The 20,165-nt window shown below is 57.3% G+C and overlaps 5 protein-coding genes across 5 annotated transcripts; 3 read left to right on the top strand and 2 right to left on the bottom strand.

The window, feature by feature from the left end:
- Positions 1-3,721: 3,721 nt before the first annotated feature.
- Positions 3,722-5,920, bottom strand: PAN0_004d2343 (sec1-like protein; the record flags this gene model as incomplete). Its single annotated transcript, XM_014802288.1, has 3 exons — positions 3,722-4,933; positions 5,021-5,227; positions 5,330-5,920. 3 exons carry the CDS (start codon positions 5,918-5,920, stop codon positions 3,722-3,724), a joined length of 2,010 nt encoding a protein of 669 aa, XP_014657774.1.
- A 398-nt stretch (positions 5,921-6,318) lies between these two features.
- Positions 6,319-8,556, top strand: PAN0_004c2344 (dynactin subunit P25; the record flags this gene model as incomplete). Its single annotated transcript, XM_014802289.1, has 6 exons — positions 6,319-6,623; positions 6,727-7,038; positions 7,309-7,868; positions 7,969-8,165; positions 8,263-8,329; positions 8,435-8,556. 6 exons carry the CDS (start codon positions 6,319-6,321, stop codon positions 8,554-8,556), a joined length of 1,563 nt encoding a protein of 520 aa, XP_014657775.1.
- Positions 8,557-10,249: 1,693 nt separating this feature from the next.
- Positions 10,250-13,203, top strand: PAN0_004c2345 (uncharacterized protein; the record flags this gene model as incomplete). The annotated part of the gene is made up of 2 exons (XM_014802290.1): positions 10,250-13,007; positions 13,088-13,203. 2 exons carry the CDS (start codon positions 10,250-10,252, stop codon positions 13,201-13,203), a joined length of 2,874 nt encoding a protein of 957 aa, XP_014657776.1.
- Positions 13,204-13,821: 618 nt separating this feature from the next.
- PAN0_004d2346 (drug/metabolite transporter superfamily) lies at positions 13,822-15,426 on the bottom strand (the record flags this gene model as incomplete). The annotated part of the gene is made up of 3 exons (XM_014802291.1): positions 13,822-14,007; positions 14,072-14,700; positions 14,769-15,426. 3 exons carry the CDS (start codon positions 15,424-15,426, stop codon positions 13,822-13,824), a joined length of 1,473 nt encoding a protein of 490 aa, XP_014657777.1.
- Positions 15,427-16,204: 778 nt separating this feature from the next.
- On the top strand, positions 16,205-17,413 carry PAN0_004c2347 (vesicle budding-like protein; the record flags this gene model as incomplete). The annotated part of the gene is made up of 3 exons (XM_014802292.1): positions 16,205-16,634; positions 16,714-16,803; positions 16,884-17,413. The coding sequence occupies 3 exons, from the start codon at positions 16,205-16,207 to the stop codon at positions 17,411-17,413; spliced, it is 1,050 nt and encodes a 349-aa protein (XP_014657778.1).
- Positions 17,414-20,165: the final 2,752 nt, after the last annotated feature.

Here is a 20,165-nt window from a genome sequence, read left to right on the forward strand (position 1 = left end):
GGGGTGGCTGCTCCTCGCCAGCTCGCGTTTTTTTAGGATATGATTAATGGCGGAGGATTTCTTTTTGAAGATTTCGTGATTAACGATTTAATCCACTCGGCTCGGAGAAAAGCATGCAGCTTTGGTGTTTCCGAGCCTACATGAAGCCGACTGAGTGTGCGGTCACTGGTTTTGAGTTCTGCTTTTCACGAAATAGAGTTGTGACTTCTGAAACATGATGCTTGCATTGAGTCCTGTGTTCGAATTGATTGTGGGTGCAGTCCCTAAGTCACCTCTTTCCTTGTGCAAATTCCTGGATCGTATTGCCTCGTAACTACTCTTAAGGGGCGAGTTGTTCTGGTCTTCATACTGTGAGTGGCCCATGAACGAAACAGGCCCATTTGTGCAACAATCAATCATAAATGATGACCGTAAATCAGGGACGGGTTGAAAGTTCCAGGGACGAGCCTGAACATGTCTGATCTTGCACCACACGCTCTCCAAAATTCGGATGATCTTGACATCGTTTCGTATGCCTGTACGTAGCATCTTTTTCTTCCTTCCAAGTTTTGAGGCTGTTCAAGACAGTGCATCGATGCATGCTTCGTGTCGTCATCAGTCCAGATGTGCGCGGTGTGTTCATGTTCTACCAACATCACTAATTTGAAAAGAATGATAAACTCGCTTTGCGAATTGCCGCCTAGATTGAGTTAATTGATTGAATTTTTTATCTTGAATATTGACTTCACTTCTCTGGTTTTGCTCTGGCTCTCCAGTACCTTTACTGTAGCCTCAGTGTTTAATTTGGAACAATCATCTGAATTAATCATGGCTAGAGTGAAATAAGTGTTGCTTCAGAGTGGCCGGCCTCTAGCTCACTAAATGCCTTTAAAAGACCGTCCATAATGGTGGGCAGGTCGCGGGAAATTGTGTTTTGGCTCGCCTCAGAATTTGTGTTCACAAATTGTACTTCGTAAATCATGTCGTGATTTACTATCAATGAATCACTATCCTGATGAAAGCTTACATTTGGCGCATTCAGACCTAGCGTGCGCATCACACAGGTCCTCCGGGGGTGATCTTCATGTTAACTTAATGCTTCACATGATCCTTTTAATTCTTCATGCCCAAAGATTTCTAAATATCTCATTTTGTTTTCCGATCGGTCGTGCAGAATTCGTCATAGTTGCGCCGGCCACACGAATAATCATGAACTTGTACAACGAAAATAATGCGCTGAGACTTTGTTGAAATGCGACTAGCGTCCAGAGGCACCTTTTGTCGAATTCGGGAACCTCAACACTGGTCGCAAGAAGCAAACGGTCGTGAGCCACGCAGCAGCCACTTTCGCCTAGTGACGGGGTCGGCGTATGGCCTCGTCGCTCAGCAGTCCAGCGGCGAACCCATGAAGAATCGTGAATGGCACAAAGGTAGGCTATGTGTGTAGCTGCGTGGTTGAGAAAGCCAATCATGAGTGGGGTGGGTGGCGACGAGCAGCCACCCCGGGTGGCTGCTGGGTGGCTGCTCCTCGCCACCCCCCCGTCTTTTTAGGATATGAATCTGTGCCTCCACAGTCAAACACACGCGCCTGCATGCATTTTCACGTGTCGTTGTTGCCAAGCGTGCCTTTGATTTTTACGATATGAACGACGAGTCTTCCGTCCAAGATGGCCACTGCAAAGCACGTTAGACGTATCTTCCCTGCATAACGAGCTCACACCTCAGGCCCGAGCCAACTTTGAAGTCACGACGTCGGGTCATGAGTGAGTAGGTCGTGAGGTGGGTGGAAGAACACGCTGCTCTACTGTTCGTGCTATTCATATCCTAACAAAACGGTAGCTGGCGAGGAGCAGCCACTCACCCGCCACCCCGGGTGGCTGAGGGGTGGCTGCTGGGTGGCTCATTTTCGCCACCCCGGGGGGGGGGTGGCGAAAAGCAGAGCTACCGTTTTGTTAGGATATGAGTTGCTTTGTGTTTTTTCCGACTTCTTTCCTTTTTGTTGTTCGCCCCGTTCACTGCCTTTAGCATCGTTGACATATTTTCTCGATTTCTGATCTGACTCATAAAAACTTGCTGAGCTCTGTGGAACGAATAAACGGGGATAAGCCCTCCAACACCAGAATCATGATGAACGATATCTTCAGAAAAAGTTGAAGATGGAGGAAAAAGGATAAAGATGAGGGTGAACAGATGATTGAGGTTAAGTTAAGTTATGTTAACTTAAGTCAACTTAATCACCTTGAAGATAACTTATCCTCAAATGCAAGTTGACCCGTCGAACTTTCATGTTCCGGCTTGGGTGAATGCGAGCAAGCATTTTCTGTCGCTATGCGTGTAGCTGCCTGCGTTTAAAAACAGTACTTTCATGATTCCCAAATGAGAATCATGAGCATTCATTCGTGATTTCGTTTTGTGAATTCTGACGCGTCCCGCCGATTCCATGGCCGAAAATGATTTCATGGTCCGTGATCTCGAATTCCAACTACGGCAAAAGGTGCCCGGACACCAGTGTCGAAGCTAATACTACGTGACAAATTTCGATCATCGCAATGCCGATGAAGCTAGGAACGTGCTTTCGCGAAATTTTTGCACAAACTGGATCGTCATGCGTAGCTGTCTATCATTTCCTCTTTCGACATCCGGAGTGAGTCGTGCATCATGAGGGAACCGTCAGGCTTTGGTGTGTGCGAGCAGCCGAGTGTGCATATTCTTGTGGTGACGAGGAAAGCCACCAACGCGCGATTCACACGGTCCACGGCCCGAACTCGGGTGGCAGGGAGGGGCGTGGGGGAGAGGGCGCGTGGGATTACGCTTCAAAGTTCTACAATCCGCGGGTGGGTAACTTAGGTAGTTACGAGTAGAGTCACACAATCGTGATTTCCCGGTATCGGGGCGTAGCTCGGTGGCTGCTCAGGATTGCTGGCTCAGGAGGCCACTCCAGTGGCGAGGTACACCCAACCAACAGCCTTCGAGAGGCTTGCTGCGTAGAAACAAGGCAAAGCTTTACTCGCTCGTGACTTTATTTGCGATGCGACAGAGTCACGACTATGACCACATACGTTTGCCGCTGCCTTGTGTCATTGCTCGAGTTCACAATCATGAATCATCAATGCCTCAAACAGGCCTAGCTTCCGACATCGCTCATGATCTGGATGATTCGGAGGTGGTGTGATCACCTGAGCGTGCATAGGTGCACGAGACCCACCTCGAGCCGAGCTGTCGCTCGAGTAAGGGATCATGAACAGTTTGAGGACGCATGACACCGGATCCTGTCACCCGTGGAACTCTGACGCATACAAGATGCAACATAGTTCCACGGGTGACAGGATTCATATCGCGGAGGAGAAGAAGGGCTGGTGAGTGTCTCGACACTTAAGCCAATCGTTCGCGCGCGCGGTCGTCTTGTTGGCCCGTCGATAGAAGCCGAGCATTTCTCTCTTCGCAACATGAGTCATATCCTAACAAGTGGGGTGGGTGGCGACGAGCAGCCACCCATCAGCCACCTGGGGAGGGTGGCGAAAATGAGCCACCCAGCAGCCACCCCCCCCCCCCCCCCCCCCCAGGTGGCTGGTAATTAGCAGCCACCCACCAGCCACCCAGGGTGGCTGCTGGGTGGCTGATTTTCGCCAGCTCACGTTTCTTCAGGATATGAGTCTCAGGCAAAGTCACGGTCCAGCTGTGTCAGTCATGGGCCGTCACGCATGCGAACTCTGATGGTGTCGACGTCGTATTGCATGATTGCTCATTGAAGGCCACTGATCGTGCCTTCAACACCCTTTCTGACGCGACTAAAAATGTCGGTGGCAAGATCCCTGGCGCCACTTGCCGCCTCTCCAAGGTATTCCGGGTCGAGTAAGCTGGCAGCTGCCCCAGCCACGGAGCCATCCTGTCTGGATGCGTTGGGACCACCTCCCACGGCCAGCTGCACGGGACCGATGCTGAGATTGAGAGCCGGGCCACCGCTGCCCAGATTCGCGGGTGGTTTCGCAAAGCGAGCGTCGAAGCGTGAAGCGGCATCCTGGATCATGTCGAGGAACGACTTGCTGTTGTGGATGGAGCTGCCGCCGAGCAAGAATCGGGTGCCTGTACCGACAGTGCCTCCTACAGCATTCTGTTGGGCAGCGCCATGCTGTGCCCCACGCTGATGCTGAGCGTTGAGGAGCGCGATGGAGCGCGCCTCTTCGTATGTTGCGCCGCCAATGATGAAGAGGATGACATCTTGAGGACGCTCCGCTGGGTTGATCGACGCCGAATGCTGACTGGAAGAGACGAGCGGGTAGCTGGTGTCTCTGAGTCTGCCTCGCATGAGGTTGTCCACCGTCTGGACGAGGTGCGGCGTGTGTTGCGTGTAGACATTCTCGACTCCCTTGAGGCCTTTGAGTGCGCTTCTGCCTCGAGAAAAGAAGTTCTCGTTTGCGAAAAGGTCGTCTTGGCGCTGTTCCGCTCCGGCGATATTGAGCATGACAAAGACCAGTGCTGCTCGACTTTCTGGCACGCCGGCTTTGAGAAGGTCCTGCACGAGTTTCTGAATCTGGTTGCCGGGCAATTTCTGATAGCGAAGAGCATAAAGAATCGCCAAACGAATCTTCGCATCTGCAGAGCACTTGGGAGATTCGATCATCGTTTGGATGGCCTTGAGGTCGGATGCATGGCTCTCGACGGAGGCGAGGCTCTGCTCGAGTTCCGACACCTCCAGCAGCGAGTCCTTCTCGACCCGCCGACTGAGTTCCCCGAGAAGCGCAACGTGCTTGCTCACGTTGCCGCCGAGCTTGCGGAATTCGGGATATTCTTCGACGAAGCGCTTCATATCCGCGACCGTGTCGATGGTAGCGTTGGAGGCTGTTCTCGACTGGTATTCCAAGACGTACTTTTTGATGGAAGCACCGAGATCACCAAAGTTGTCGTACAGATTCGCCGAGAAGAAAGGATCCTGATCGCCCGACAAGACGATCTCCTGCGGCAATCGCAGCAACCATGGAAATGAACATGTGTCAGCGTGTGACGGTCCAGCAAGACGAGGTTGGCCTTCTGAATTACTCACCTGTAGCTCTGGACGAACGCCGTCTGCGTCGGCGAGGCTGACGCGCCCGTTTCGGATCCCAAGGACCTCGTGTACCATTGCCTGATAGGTCCATTGCGTGAGCAGGGGCGTGACAGGATCGTTCCTGCGGTCAAGGATGAGCAACAATGGCGCATTCTCTGTTCGCCGAAAGTCAAACAGGCCGGCTTGATCCTGATTGATCTGATACTGCAGACGAGACGTTGGAGGGAAACGGACAGGGTTAGACGGGGTGTGTTCAAAGTACACGGAACGTCACGTACGATCGTGCCGGAAAAAGTTGTTACGTACGGAGAGCTCTTCGCCGAGCTTCTTTGCAAGACCACTCATCCTCTCGTAGCGGATGGCGGGCTTCTTCTTAAGGCTGAGAAGGAGAGCAGAGAGGCCCTTGACGTGCTGGTCGAGTGCGCTTTGATCCCAAGTTGCAGGATTGTCGGCCCAGATTCGTGCGGGAGGAGTGTCGATGTTGAGAGAAAAGAGGTCGGCATTCACGGGCAGGTAGTCGGCGAAGAACTCCTGGATCTCCTTGACGACTTCGTGCTCGTCGGCCTCTGCAAGAAGCTCAATGTCCTGTTTTGAGAGAGCATTTGTGAAGTAGAGCCAATAGGACTTGTATCTTGGCTGGCGCAGCTCGTGTACGAGTGCGGTGATGGACTGGGGAGATGGACGGAGGAGGGCGATGCAGTTGAGATGGCGCATGCGATCGCGGCTGAGGTTGTCGACGCGATCCGTGAGATATACTTCATGGCTCAGCAGCGAGGACTGGGTGAACGAAGTTGAGATGATCGGCGTAGTATCTTGGTCGAGGAGAAGGACTTTGACGCCGGCGACCTCGGTGATCATGCGCTGGATGTAGGCCGACACGGCCTTTGTGACGTCCATTGTGCCAGTTGACGGGTGCGTGGCAGGGTAGGCGCAGCAACGGGTCGTAGGAGGTCGGGGTAAATCCTTGTGAGGTGAAGCTGATCAGCAGCTCATAAGACGGATGTGCGATAGTTCAGGATGAAGGGCCGACGAGGCGTGGTCGAGGTGAGGGCGTGGAGGGCGTCAAGGATGCCTGGCCGAAGGGAACGAACGCAGGTGGGACGTGCGGCGTGATGCAGGCGTGGCAAGCCGAGTTCCGAATTTCTGGCGGGCCTGCGAGTGTAAAGTTGAGATACGGTGGGGCTGCAGCTTCTGGTTGCCGCCCACCAGCTGTGTTGGCATCACGCTACCATCACGTTCGCAAAGCGTCCCGTCGCACAAGCTGGCTCTGTTGACGGCAACGTCTGACCACCGCCATGCCACCCACGATCAGCCATGTGGCGGCCTACGCCCCCAACGAATACATCCAGACCGCTTTGACGGGCAACAAGGTGTCGAGAAAGGCGACCATTCTGGGATCACAAAATATCATCCTGGGAGGCAAATGCATCATCCAGCACGGAGCCATCATTCGAGGCGACTTGCGCCGAATCGCCGCTTCCTCGACCTCAAGCTCCACCGGCTCTGGGCAGCAAACGCAGTCGGTAGCGATCTTCATCGGGCGGTACTGCCTGTTGGCTGAATCGAGCGTCATCCGACCTCCATACAAGACGTATAAAGGGTGAGCAGCATTTGGACGTGGAGTGCCGACGACGTAAGATCCAGGTTTCGTAGCTGACGCTTCTGTGACGATGGGTCTGCACCCTCGTCGATGGATCTGGCAGTGTCTTTTCGTATTACCCGATGAAGGTGGGCGATCATGTGTCGGTGGGGGCCAACACGGTGCTCGAGGCGGCTTCGGTGGGCTCGCACGTCGAGATTGGCGCCAATTGCATTGTTGGACGCTTTGTGATCATCAAGGACTGCGCGAGGATCCTGGACGGCAGTGTGGTAGCGCCCAATACGGTGGTGCCGTCGTTTTCCATCTTTGCAGGCAGTCCGGCAACGCAGATCGGCGAGCTCCCCGAGACGTTCTCCGAGAGCTGCGAGGCCAAGATGAAGGACTTCTACCAGCGCTTCCGACCTACCAGCGAGAGGTGATACCCGCCGACGCTCTTTACGCTCGATGCTCAGCTCCCGACACGCGCAGCTTGGTGTTGTCTGTTGCTCCACGCAGCGGGCAAACGAGCGAGCGAGCGGCCATTTTTCGACGCGTCGGAGGCGCCGCCAAACCTCCACCTGCAAATCGCTGGAAAGCGCAACCAACACTTTCTGTGCCGTTTTTCACGCTCCTACTCTCATCGACCATCGTGCGCGTCCGTCGGCCTCCTTCCGAATCACGACTCCCTGCAGACGCAATATTTCAGCATCGCCGCGATGAGGTCCGCACGATTCAATTTGCTGATCGACCTCAACGGCACTTGCCACATCGGAGACACGCCGACATTGGGAGCGGTCCAGGCAATCCAGAGGTTGCGCGCCGTGCAGCAACAACAGCCGGACCGCGTCAACATCCGCTTCTGCAGCAACACGAGCAAGGAGTCATCGTCGTCCCTCTTGTCGCGCCTGCGTCGCGTCGGTCTGGGCGCCGAGCTTGTCGGCAGCTCCGGTGTCTTCACCAGCCTCGATGCGGCGTATCGGCTGGTGGCGCGTCAGAAGCTCCGACCGTTGTTGCTCCTCAGTCAATCGGCTCAGACTGCCTTCCGAGGCGATGATACGCTTGCCCGAGACTGCTTCTTCGCGCACGCCGACCTCGATCCGGAGAGGCTCGACGCGCAGAATGCAGCCAAGCTACGCTCGTGCGACGCCGTGGTCGTGGGCCTTTGCCCCGAGCTCATGACGAGCAAGTGGCTTGATGAAGCGTTCAGGCTTCTAGCAGGCGAGTACGATGCGAAGCAAAGCGTGGCTCTCATCACGACGCATCGCGGTACGTTCAAGTCCATGTCGGGCGCTTGCAATAATCCAGCGATTCCCAGTCTGACAAGAAGCTCTCCGTATGACCTCTGCTTCCGCCACCGTTTGAAAAGCACTCTATCATCGCCCGACCCAGGATGGACCGCTCTCGCTCGGGCCTGGCGCTTTCGTGGCGGCGCTAGAAGCTGCGTCAGGTCGCCAAGTCAGCGAGACGATTGTGTGTGGCAAGCCGCAGCCAGCGTTTCTGCAAGAGTGCGTTGCGGGCATGATCGGTGCCGACGAGTCTATGAGCGACTTTACAAACATTATCGTGCGTACCCTTGTACCAGATCGATCAGCGTGCAGAGACGGAAGCTGACAAGGACCTTGGGCGCAATTTGCTTGGCATGGCGTTCCGAATCGACTAGGTGGGCGACGATATCGTAGCCGACCTCGGCCAAGGAACCTGGCAGCTCGGACTGCGCCGGGTGCTAGGTGAGTTGCTCAGTAGAATGCCTCTCGATGATGTGTCTTGGCGATGCTGATGCGTCCCGCCCTGATCCTTGCCTTGCCAAACTGCGACATGGATCGCCGCAACAGTGCGCACGGGCAAGTACAGAAACGGTGACGAGAGTCGTGGAGACAGGGCCGCCGACGAGACGCACGACTCGCTTGCGTCATGGGTGGACCATTTCATCGCCAACGATCTCAACCCAAAGTAGGAACGCTGGCTCCATTCCCGCATGGAAAGGTACAACGATTGATCATCATCGGGTAGCGATGGGAGCGGATAAGAAGATCCACGGAAACATCCGTCAAGCGATGCCGTCACTCGGATCTTCGGGAAGCAGATGCTGCCCACGGATGTCTCCGTGTTGAACCCTCGCTCCAGTTGGGATCACCGCAATCCAGGGTCCACACTCGGCGCGCCGCGTGCGCTCGTCAGAGTGGAATTCGAGTCTGATTTTCCCACCTAAGTTTACTGTAGCCGTCTGCAGGATCTGCATGGCTAATTTGGCCGGTCCGGCTCTCGGACCTGAACCCTGCGAAGGGCGCGGCGCATCGTCCGGGCTGCTCGGCGTCCACAGACACGGCTGCGGAAGGACCGGGACCATCTGGCAGTCGAGAGCAACACATGGAGCTAGATTCTTAAATCAGATTGCTTGGCTGATGGTTCGGATCGGGCGACCGTAACACTTGGGGAGAGACGAAAACACGCACGGCGATTCGAAGAGCGCTCCGATGACGCGAAGCATGTTCGCGTGTGTTGGCTGGCCACGATGAAGCTGCCGAGTCGGGACGAATCGGACAGCGAGAGCGATGGGGTGGTGCTCGGAGCATGCATATGTGGGGCAACTGCATTTGTTCGCAGTTTGCACTTCGCATCGACAGGTGAACAAAGAAGAGTGGGAGGAGTGCGGGCCTGTCTCGGCGCTGCTGCATCCAGGGCGCGTCGGAAGGGCCGGCGTACATGCATGTGGGAGATTCGTACACCGCTGCTGTGCTCGGAGCCAACCGCGTAGAGCTCGCTTGAGCGGTCAATTTCCCAGCCATTCCCACATCGTCACAACAGCCAAGAGGAGCGCCATGCCTGCAAGCCCTGCAAGCCAGCCAGCCCAACTCGCCGGTCTGCTATGCTCTACCGTCGGCGTCCCTCATCCGCCCGCAACATCTTGGTCGAAAATAGTTCGGTGCGACGCCGACAGCTGCGAACGGAATGCCCAGTCCTTCTTCTCTGTCATCCTTGCATGAGCGGCAGCAGCAGCTCCTCCTCTCAGCTGAGACGCTGTCGAAGCCGTGGTGTCAGCGCCAGTGCTGCCGCTGCTGCCCCTCCTCCTTCTGCACGAAATTCCGACGATGGTGGGGATTTTTGGGGGGATTTTCCGATTTCTTCCCCGCTCCCTCGCGGCATCCGAAGCGAGACAGAGAGACAGAGAGCTTGCCGAAGCTGGCAGTCCGGCAGAAGGGGCGCCTGGGTTGCCACGGCCGTTTCCGCGTGGGGTTCAAAGTCTCCGATTCAATCAATCCAAGGCCAGCAACGAGCAACGCTCCTCCACCTTGACCTGCAGCCGACCAGCCAACCAAGTCAAGCGTCCAGCCAACCACGCGAGGCGCTTTGGTCAACTTCCGTGTCCTCACCCTCCCGCGAGACATGCTCTTCCCGCTCGTCCACATCATCCTATCCTTCCAACCATCTCACGACCATCCAAGCTTGCGCTGAAGCACATCGGTCCCTTGCCTTCTTGCCGCTTCTTTGACACCGCGCAGGTCGCCATCATCCTCTCCTGCTCCGGATCCCCATCCAGCCAGTCACCGTTGACTGACAAGAGTCTACGGCAGTAACCGCCCTGTACGACAAAAGGACGGAGCACATCGCACCGCATGCCATCCTGACAGCAGCTGGTCCACTTCAATATGACGCCGGGTCCATCTCCCACCTCCTTCACCTCGGGCCCCGCATCCTCGCCTTCGGCCTCGACCAAAAGAGACCGATCCAACAACACAGAGGACATCGCTGCGCGTGCATACGCCGATCGCGCTCAGAAGCGCACAAGGGTCCGACAAGCCTGCAACCGTTGCAAGGCGCGCAAGATCAAGTGCGGCGATCTCAGGCCTTGCAAGAACTGCACCAGCCTCGGCCTCGTCTGCCGTGACTGGCGTCCGGGCGAGGATCCCAGCGACCATGCCACATACATCAATCCAGCAGGCCGCTCCTCTTCCGCAGCCATCGATCCGCTCAACGAGCAAGACGCTTGGTCTGCACCAGAATACCCCCTCAGGATGCACGACCATCCCACCAGACATCCAAGTGCCGATCACGCCAACATCTCCGCCGACATCGATGCAAGGGCTCAACGGTCCGGCTCAGCCATTCCCTGGCCCAACACTCCCTATGAGCGCTCTCGTCACACCGTCGCCTGGCCTCCCAAACCAGATCCAAAGCGTCATAGGTATCTCGCCTATCCTTACGACTCGATCTACCGCAACGAGTTCGGCCATCTCAAGGCACTCTCTCTGTCCTCAGGCCTCGGCACTCTCTCCTACCTGCACGAATACCACAAGCTCGCCAACGAGCAGTTCCTCGACGCCCTCTGGCAGGTCCTCGAGGGTGAGAACCAGGACGGCGTCAACATGCAGATGTTCGCATTGGAGAACGAGTCGCTCTCACCCCATTCTCACGCCAGCCATCCCAGCTCCGGTCTCGGCGCTCCGACCGGCGGTTTCTCCGACTCTCTCGCCGCCGACTGGTCTCTGGGGGGCGCTCCCTCCCTCAACGTCCCCTTCACCTTCGATGCTGCCGCAGGACCGACTCCCGAACGCATCCCGTCCATGCAGATTCCGACGAAGAGCACGCTCTCCATCGCCAGCACATCCTCTGCAGAAACCTCGCCGGCAAATCCACAGCCAATCCCTCCCGACACTCGTCGCAATCGTTCCCAGAGCCACGCCGTCGCCTCCACAGTCACAAAGGACGCCAATGGAGCACAGTACGAACAGAGTCGGCCAGCCACCACCTACCTTGAAGCCGGCCCACCACCCGAGGATCTGTGGGCTTTTATGGGATCCAAGATCCCCCAGCAGCATCGACGTTCGCTCCTGCATACCTTCCTCTCAACCACCTACGTCCTCTGGCCCACGTTCATCCTTTCCGAGTTCCTCGCCTCGCTCAAGGACGAGCGCGAACGCCAGAATCCCACCTTTGTCTGCCTCGTCATCGCCTGCTGCGCCGTTGCCGCTCGTCAAGAGGCCGGCAGCTCAAAGGGTGGCCATGCAGCCGAATGGGGCCGCAACTTCGGCTTCTTCGAGCTCTACCTCGACATTCGCAGGCTCGCCCCACGCAACACAGACTGGGCAAGCCTCAACCACATCCAGGCCCTCTTCTACCTCTCCCACTACTGCTTCGGTGCCTCTGGGCCTTTCGGAGTGACAAGGGCGCACTATCTTATGAACGGCTGTGTTTCGAAATGCTTCGACGTTGGACTACACAGATCTGCCGAAACCTACACGGACGCGTTTACAAGATCCGAGATCGAGGCACGTCGACGCACGCTCTGGGCTATCTACTGTGGCGACAAGATCTCGGCGGCCTATGGACGACCCGTGATGCTCCGACTCTCCGACATTGACGTCCCGGAGATTGATGTCGACTCGGACGAATACACCGAAAGGCTACCGGCTGCCACATCCTTCGACCGCGCATGCACGCTTCGACCCTGGCATCGAGCGGCCATCCGCCTCTTTTGCGTCTTGGAGCGCGTCATCGACAAGATCAACCTTCCAGCGTGCAGCTCATCGGCAGCTCTGGAGCGCGTCATGCGCAAGAAGCCGAAACGCCCGAGGCAGTCCGAGAATCACGACGACAGCTGCATGGCCGACCACGAGGCTATCGGATTCGAGGAGGAGCTGGAGTTGGTCGATGATTTCCATTACGCTGACTGTCCCAAGCCGACCACATCGCATGAGGATGATTCAATGTACCATGCGCACGTGGAGAGGCTGCGCACCACAGCAGCCTTCATCAAGATTTTCATCTATCGTCATCTCTTCTGCATGGCCAACACGAATCTCTCGCGCCAGCCTCCGCGAACCGACTATCGGGACGAGATGGTCAAGTGGTGCCGCGAGCTCCTGCTCTCGCAACGCAAGATGATCCAGCGCGGCGACTACACCGACTTTGGCTCGGTCATGTCTTATCAACTCAGCCAGACTGGACGCGGTCTCATCCCGGCCATCTACATAACCTCGCGCTTGATGGATCCGTCGCAAGATCCCAACTCGAGCGCGATACTCAAAGAGGCGCAAGAGCTTCTCGTACTAGCCTACGACCTGCTTCGGCAACTCTCGAATCGATTCACGGCTTCAAATCGTCAACTGCAGATCATGCAGTCTGCATTCCGTCGCCTGGATCTTAGTCTCCGAAAGCGTCACCACAAGACTGGAGCGACCGGCTCGCACGACGCAGCGGCTCACACAGGATTGGCGGAGCATGCAGGCGCGCCCGGTGCGACTGGGCGCGCATCGGCCGAGAGGGAGATGACGAGTGGACTCGACTTGATTGCTGGCGTCGCAGGCGCAGAACTGCTCGGTGCAGAGGCGCTCGGCGAGTCAACAGCGAGCAACGAGGAGGAGGACGATTTCGAGGATGATCTCGACCGAGACAAGAAGCCAGGATGTAAGTTCCTCGATCGTTCCGTTCTATTCGTGCACAGAATGCTGACCCTTGTCTTGTCGCTGCGCACTTCAATCGTACAGGGATCTCGGATCTGCCGATCAACCAACCGGCAGAAAAGACGGCACCGCATCCGGTCGGCGCATTCGTGGGCTGGCCACCGGCTCCCGGCTCCGGAATGCCTCCTCGAGACGAGTAACGCTTGCCGCTTGGCGATCAAGTCTCTGACGAGGGGGGCTCCAGATTTCGGCGCGTTGCAACTCAGGGCAGCGGGTCATCGACGCATCAAGGCTGCTCTGGGTGACTAGCCATGTGTCCAGCCAAACATCCCGGTGGTCGCCGATGTGTCGCTTACGCCCTCTTCCAGCTTCAATGCGCCTCGATTGTCGCACACCAATGCAGATGCACACGTTGATGCTGCATTCAAAACCACTCGGATGTCGTGTCTGATGCCTGATGCGCGAGATGCGTCGAGATGTGACTGCGATCGACGCGACTGCGATGCTGGCCATGGCGGATGATTGCTGCCTCGAGTGCTGGAATTTCTTCCCGCACAGATGCGGGACACAAGAACGGCTGTCGCCAGTCGGCGTTGCAACGCACGCCAACCTGTTTCTCCAACCCAGTTCATGATTTTGAGCGCATGCTGTCGCACCAACAATCCTCGCAGCTGCAAAGCTATGAGCACATTTGATAAGTCGAGCGCAGTCGTTGCCGTCAGATCGAGCAGGCTCAAGAAGCGATTCTTGATGATTTCAATAAATCATTCTCATGAGTGAAGGTTCCTGGCGGAATGAGCGAGCAGCCTGAATGGATCTCAAGCCTTTGCCGCAGCTACCCAACCTGCTGAGACGAGGATGACGGCCATACCGATCGCGCTGAGTGGCTGAATCGGCACATGCAGGAAGACAAGCTGGTACAGCGACGCATACACGATTTGGAGGTACGTCACTGACACTGCTCTTCCTGCTTTCTCGCGCTGCAATCCCATCGCCAACAAAATCTGTAAAGCGCAAAACCAAGTCAGCAAGGATACGGCCACGGGGAGCGGTGGGAAGATGACTTACTTGGGCAGCTAGACCGAAGATGCCTACGCACACGAGTAGTGCGATCCACTTTGGTTGTGTGGGCAGCACGAATTTGGTGTCGGTGAACCACATGAGTGCGGCACTGACGATGGTCGAGTAGAGTGAAAAGTAGGCTACCGAGTGTGTCGCAGATGCACGTCGACCGATGGCACGGATGGTAATGTACGCTCCTGCGCCACCACATACCCCAAGCAGTGCGAGACCTACTGCAAACAAGCGTTGCTTCTCGGTGACCCCTTCGACCGACAAATCGCCTTGCAGAAGTGTGCTGTTGCTACGGCGGACGAGATCGACTGATGTCACGTTGACAAGCTTGGCGATAGCCTCACCGACCTTGAGTGTCGAGTTGTTTTCGGCCAGGGTGGTATTCGCCAAGTTGACCAAGGGATTATCGAGGTCGGAATCCGCCGTCTTTCGGCCAAAGATGAAGGCCGGACGAGCGATGAGCACAACGCCCGAGAGACTGATGACACCTCCCAGCGTCTCGCGCACGGTGAAGGGCTCGCCGAGAACGAGGAAGCCAAGCAGTCCCGTTGCGAGAGGCCCGAGAAAGGTGATCACGGTAGCATCGGCGAGTGACAAGTACTGCAACGAGTAGTACAATCCAACTATCCGACACAAAGCAGCAGCATCAGTACGAAATACGATCTGAAAGACGAAAGGGGAAGAGGCTTACAAAGACCGAAAAAGCCGACGAATCCTCGGAGCGCCAGAAGTTTGCGCACTTCTTTGGGACCGAGGAACGGGTTCTCTACGCCGCTGGCAAGCATGAAGGCGACGCAACCGACCCAGGTGATGGACATGCGGATGAAGATGATCTCGAGCGCCGTGACGGGCGGGCTTTCCTCTGGCGGAAGCAGGTTGATGAGCTTGAAGAAGAAGTTCATTGTGGAGAAAAAGAGCTGCGCGAGTGCGAGGAGGAGGATGCCTTCGTTGCGCGCGACGAAACCTCTGAGCTTGGAGACGTTCTTCTCTCTGCGATAGTTGTTGGGACGAAGAGGCTTGGCCGGATCCGTTTGGGAGGGGAAAGGGATTTGTTCACCGTCCTCAGAAGCGCGCTGCTCGATGTCTGCGATGTCATGATGCCGAGAGGGGCTTTCGAGAGACTGGTCCAGCAGTCGCGCCGTCTCTGGAACAGAGTCGTGGTCCAAGGAATTCCTGTTGGTGGTCGAGAGCTTGCGAGATCGAGGCGTTGATGCCGCCGCCGTGTAGGTCGGCGTTAAAGAGCGCGACGGGATCGCATCTTCCGACACCAAGCCCGACGATGACGGCTGTGCGGTAAGGAGCGGGCTCCTCTCATTGCTGCGTTGCGACGAGATGGACGGTCTGCCCATGGTTGATGCAATGAATCCACCTTGTCAAAAGGAAGCGGTGCGAGAAGAGGGAACAGAACGAAAGAAGGGCTCCCCAAAGAGGTGCGGCGTGGGCGGGGGCTGGTCAGGGTTCATTGGTTTCGGCAAATGCTTGGGCTCAATGTCCAACTGTGCTCTCAAAGTGGGGGGGACGGACAAAAAGCTCATAGCCGGAGTCACTGCGATGTACAGCCGGTGACTCCGCAGAATCGCAGCGGCAGCTTCGATCCCAAGCGACTTTTTCTTTTCTTGACCGCGCGTCACCTCTTCCTTCGGAAAGCGGCCCAAAGACCGGCCTCGTCCGCCAGTCCCGCCAGAGTCGCAGTCGACGGGCTTTATGATACCATCTTCAATATGCTCATGCCCAGAAGTAGTCACACGACTGGAGTAGCGGTCGCAGCTGCTGGTGCTTGTCCAGCTGTGAAGGTGAAAGGTTGTCGAGCATTGCCAAATTTGGTGACCATGCTGGAGGAGGAGCGATCCCCGCGTTTTTCGCCGGGCAAAAAAAATCACAAATGTAAGATCGCCGAAACTAGCTTCTGGCCTCGAAATTCATCGAGCTTTGCGGCCGAGAGAGTGCGAGCGTGAATGGCACGCGCTCGGACGTCTGTGCAGCGTTGCGAGGGCGATGTGCTGGAAGCCGTTCGTGCGTCTTCGCGATCTGATACATCGCTTCTCCACCCTTGCCACCTCATCCACCCATCCTACATCCGACTCTGCCTCTTCTGCCCCTCGACTGCAGATCGCCACGCGAAACAATATGGCAACGCTCACCTCGTCTTCCGCCGCGCTTGCGCTCTCGGCGGAGCGACCCAAGAACGTCGAGACGCAGCACGAAGACATGGTGCACGACGCACAGCTCGACTTCTACGGCAAGCGCCTCGCAACCTGCTCCTCCGACCGCACCGTCAAGGTGTTCGACATTGTCAACGGCTCGCCCTCCACCAATGCAGAGACGCTCCACGGCCACCAGGGCCCCGTATGGCAGGTCGCCTGGGCTCACCCCACCTTTGGCGACATCCTCGCAAGCTGCTCCTACGACGGAAAAGTGATCATCTGGAAGGACAACGGCGCAGCGGCAGCTCCGGCTCAGTCGGGTCCTTACGGCGCACAGTCCGCATACGGCGCACCCGCTTCCACAGCTGGCGGATGGGCAAAGATCAAGGAACACACCCTCCACACTGCCTCGGGTGCGTAGCAGCTGTTGGACTGCACTTGGTGCCATCTTCTCGTACTGATCTTGGACCATACTCTTTCTCTGCCTTACAGTCAACTCGATTTCGTGGGCGCCGCATGAGCTCGGCTCCATCCTTGCATGCGCATCTTCGGACGGCAACGTCTCGGTGCTCACCTTCAACAGTAAGTCCTCCTCCTCTCATCGTACGCATCATGACAGCAGAGCCAGCAGACTGACGCTCTTCGACACTCACTCTGTACAGACGACGGCACGTGGGCCGTGGATCTGGTGTCGGCACACCCTGTTGGATGCAACGCGGTCTCGTGGGCGCCAGCCGTGGTGCCTGGCTCGTTGATCTCTGCGCAGTCGGGCGACGCCAAGCTGGTGAAGCGCTTTGCATCTGCTGGTTGCGACAATGTGGTCAAGATCTGGCAGTTTAGCGACGAGGCCAACCGCTTCGTCGAGGCGGATGCGCTGCAGGGCCATACGGACTGGGTGCGCGATGTGGCGTTTGCACCCAATGTCGGTCTGCCGCGCAGCTACCTCGCCACCGCATCGCAGGACCGCACGGTGCTCATCTGGACGCAGGACGCACCCGACGCCGCGTGGACAAAGACGGCACTCAACCCCACCGCAGCACAGGGCGCCGGAAAGTTCCCGGATACCGTATGGCGCGTGAGCTGGAGCGTCAGCGGCAACGTGCTCGCCGTCAGCTGTGGCGACGGCAAGATCACGCTCTGGAAGGAGAACCTGAAGGGCGCTTGGGAGTGCGTCAGCGAGATGGACTCGTAAGGGAATGTACCATCTCGTCCGCGCTTTTCTAGATCGCCAAGTCAAGAGCAATGTCATCGCATCTTTTGAACTTCGTGAAGCCGTGTTCAGACTCGAACGACGGCTTGTGGCGCATTCAACCACGCTGCAGCCGTTCGGCAGCATCATGAGGGCGCGAGCATGCAGTGTTGCGTTGGTGTTCGTGCTGCCTATGTCCATTCAGCGCAGTGGTGTTGATGAGTGAATGTCCGGGGTTCCGACCCGATACGCGGCCTCGCGATTGAGCGGATCTGGCACGCCTCCGAGTTTATCCAGGCTGCCATGCAGCGCAACGCACACGGGCGGGGCTCCAACTCGCCCCGGGACGGCCTTGCGGGTGAGTTGCCAACATCTAGGTGCATACCCGGGTGCACATAAGCTCACAGCGTCGCAACTCTAATCCCGGAGTACGAGCCTTTGAATGCAGAGTGCGGGGGGAAGTCGAAAACAGCTGACGTCGTCGAAAAGCCCTGTCGAGATTTCGCGGGAGCATTGCATACGGGAGCAGTAGCGGCAAGCACGGGATGTTGGCCAGCATAGGCGAAGGTGCAAGCCACCATTCCCGGGATCGCGCCTCAACGCAGTTCGGCAGCGTGTCCATCGGGAGCAGTCCAGGCTTCGGAAGCAAGTCAGATCGGGAAGAGCGTGTGTGGCTTGCGCCAGTGGCATTCCACGTCTCAACTATATTGCAGGCTCGGCCCTTGGGTGGGGGTTCAGTCGGGCTTTGAATACGCAGGTGAGGGCTTCCGCGAATGGACCCACATTGCCACTGGACACAATGTCGAGCCGAAGGTGGGAGAGTCCGCTGCATGATCGGGGCCGAGGACGCTGCACTACCAATCGAACGGGAATCCAAGCCTGGATGTCACGCAAGCATCGAGTGTGGGCGTTGGAGGATGGGTAGCAGAATCTTGCGAGTGTGTGGGGGGCAATGGCAAGAATCGCGGAATCCCAACCCGAGAATGAAGCGCTGCCGGAGCGGCGTTCTGCCGTCTGGACTTCCGATCCTTGGCGATCGGGAGGTACGTCAATCTGTCCAACGCGGAATGCCGGGCCAGGAGCGTCGGTACGGATGTGACATTCATGTGACCGAAAAGGACCGAATGCACACTGTCCTGCTGGTCTGATGGCGTCAATGCAGATGCCCGGCAAGGCCGCGACCAGCTGTTGCGAACTAATCAAGGTGTCTCGCCTCGACCGTCCAGGGTCCAGCGGCGGCGGGGGTGAGACAAGGGTCCGAGACGTATCCAATAGATCCCGCAGCCAAACGTGCTGCGGGTCAACGTCAGCGCTCTGCATCCAGCCACACCTGCAAATGTTGAGCACCACTATGCGATTTCGGCGGTGGGCTGGTGGCGGTGCATCCTTGCACGCATCTCACATCCGTGTCGGGGATGAGAACGCGCGGGGACCCTGGCTGTACCGCTCTGTGTTTGAAACGAGGCGAGGGGTTGCAACGATCGCAACAGGCAGAGCGGAATCATGCGAGACGAGGCCGGGGCGCCGACAACCCCACCCGTGTGGGTGTGCATTGCGGGCCACAATCTTAACCCTGCTCCGCACGCCAAGCGAAGCTTCCCCGTACTTTTGGCTCTCGCCGCTCGGATGGTGGGTAGCTTGTGTATTTGGGCCTCGCTTGAGATGTGTGGCACGAAGTAAGACCTGGATTTTTTTCTTTCGTCGCCGCTTGGCGCGACGGAGCTCCGCTCTTTGAGCCACAGGGGGGGGGGGGCGCCCGACCCTTGGCGCGCTTCAAGATGATATCCGCCGTCGTTGAGTCGTGCCAAGCTGAACCTGCAAAAGCGCCTAGACGCAAGCTTTTGTGTACCACCCGTTGGTGCCTTTCCTCTCGCCTCGTTGCTTCTGGGGCCGCTCACAATAGAGAAGCCGTGTTTTGGACCCTGACAGAGACCCCTACCGATGAGTTGGAAGCGAAGCGTGCTGCCAATTTCATGCAGTGACGTGACTGCGCATGGTACCAACGCGCGCCGACCAGACTACAGTAGACCGTCCTACCGAGCCGACGAGCACGTGCATGGATGGTGGCGACGCTCCATGCCTTATCATTTGGCGCCGGCAAGTGCCAAGGCGGTGCGAGCTGCAGGCGCTCGATCTCGGTTGCGTGCCACTTAGGTCGAGCTCGTCAATATCAAGCGATGCGGATCGAGCGCCGTCAACCCACCTCGTCGCTGCTGGAGCGAGATCGAGAATACCGTGACTTGGTATCGGCGCTGACAAGGTGGTTGTCACCGGCATGCCGAGATCCGCCTCGAAAGCGTCGGGCGGCATCGCACGGAGGGATGCTATTTCGAGAGGTGGGTGTGCGGCTCGGCATCCATCGGGCCGGCAGAAGGAGGGCGAGCGGTTGAGCGGCTGTGTGAGTAGGCGTTGCCGTGAGGATGTTTCTGTGGAACGAGACGCGACGGGGTGTAGGGATCGCGATGCGCATCTGCATGATCTCGCGCGCCGCCAATCGGCCAATTCGCAGACTCGACCTCGCGGACGGCGGAAGCGGATCAAATACTGGGTGTGCAATACGCAGCCGGCAGCAGTCCATCTAGCAACTTAGCCCGCTTTGCCTTGCACCTGATTTCGCAAAGGAAGGCGCGATTGCATGAGATGCACGGTGACAAGGGAAGTTTAGCCAGCATGGCTCCGACGACGTGCATGTTTGTGCAGACGGTGTCTGCAGCGGCCGTGCGGCAGAAAAGTGGCTGCACCGAATATCGAATTT

The sequence above is a fragment of the Moesziomyces antarcticus genome (assembly GCF_000747765.1).
Source record: "Moesziomyces antarcticus DNA, scaffold: scaffold_v10004, strain JCM 10317, whole genome shotgun sequence".
Taxonomy (NCBI): Eukaryota; Fungi; Basidiomycota; class Ustilaginomycetes; order Ustilaginales; family Ustilaginaceae; genus Moesziomyces; species Moesziomyces antarcticus.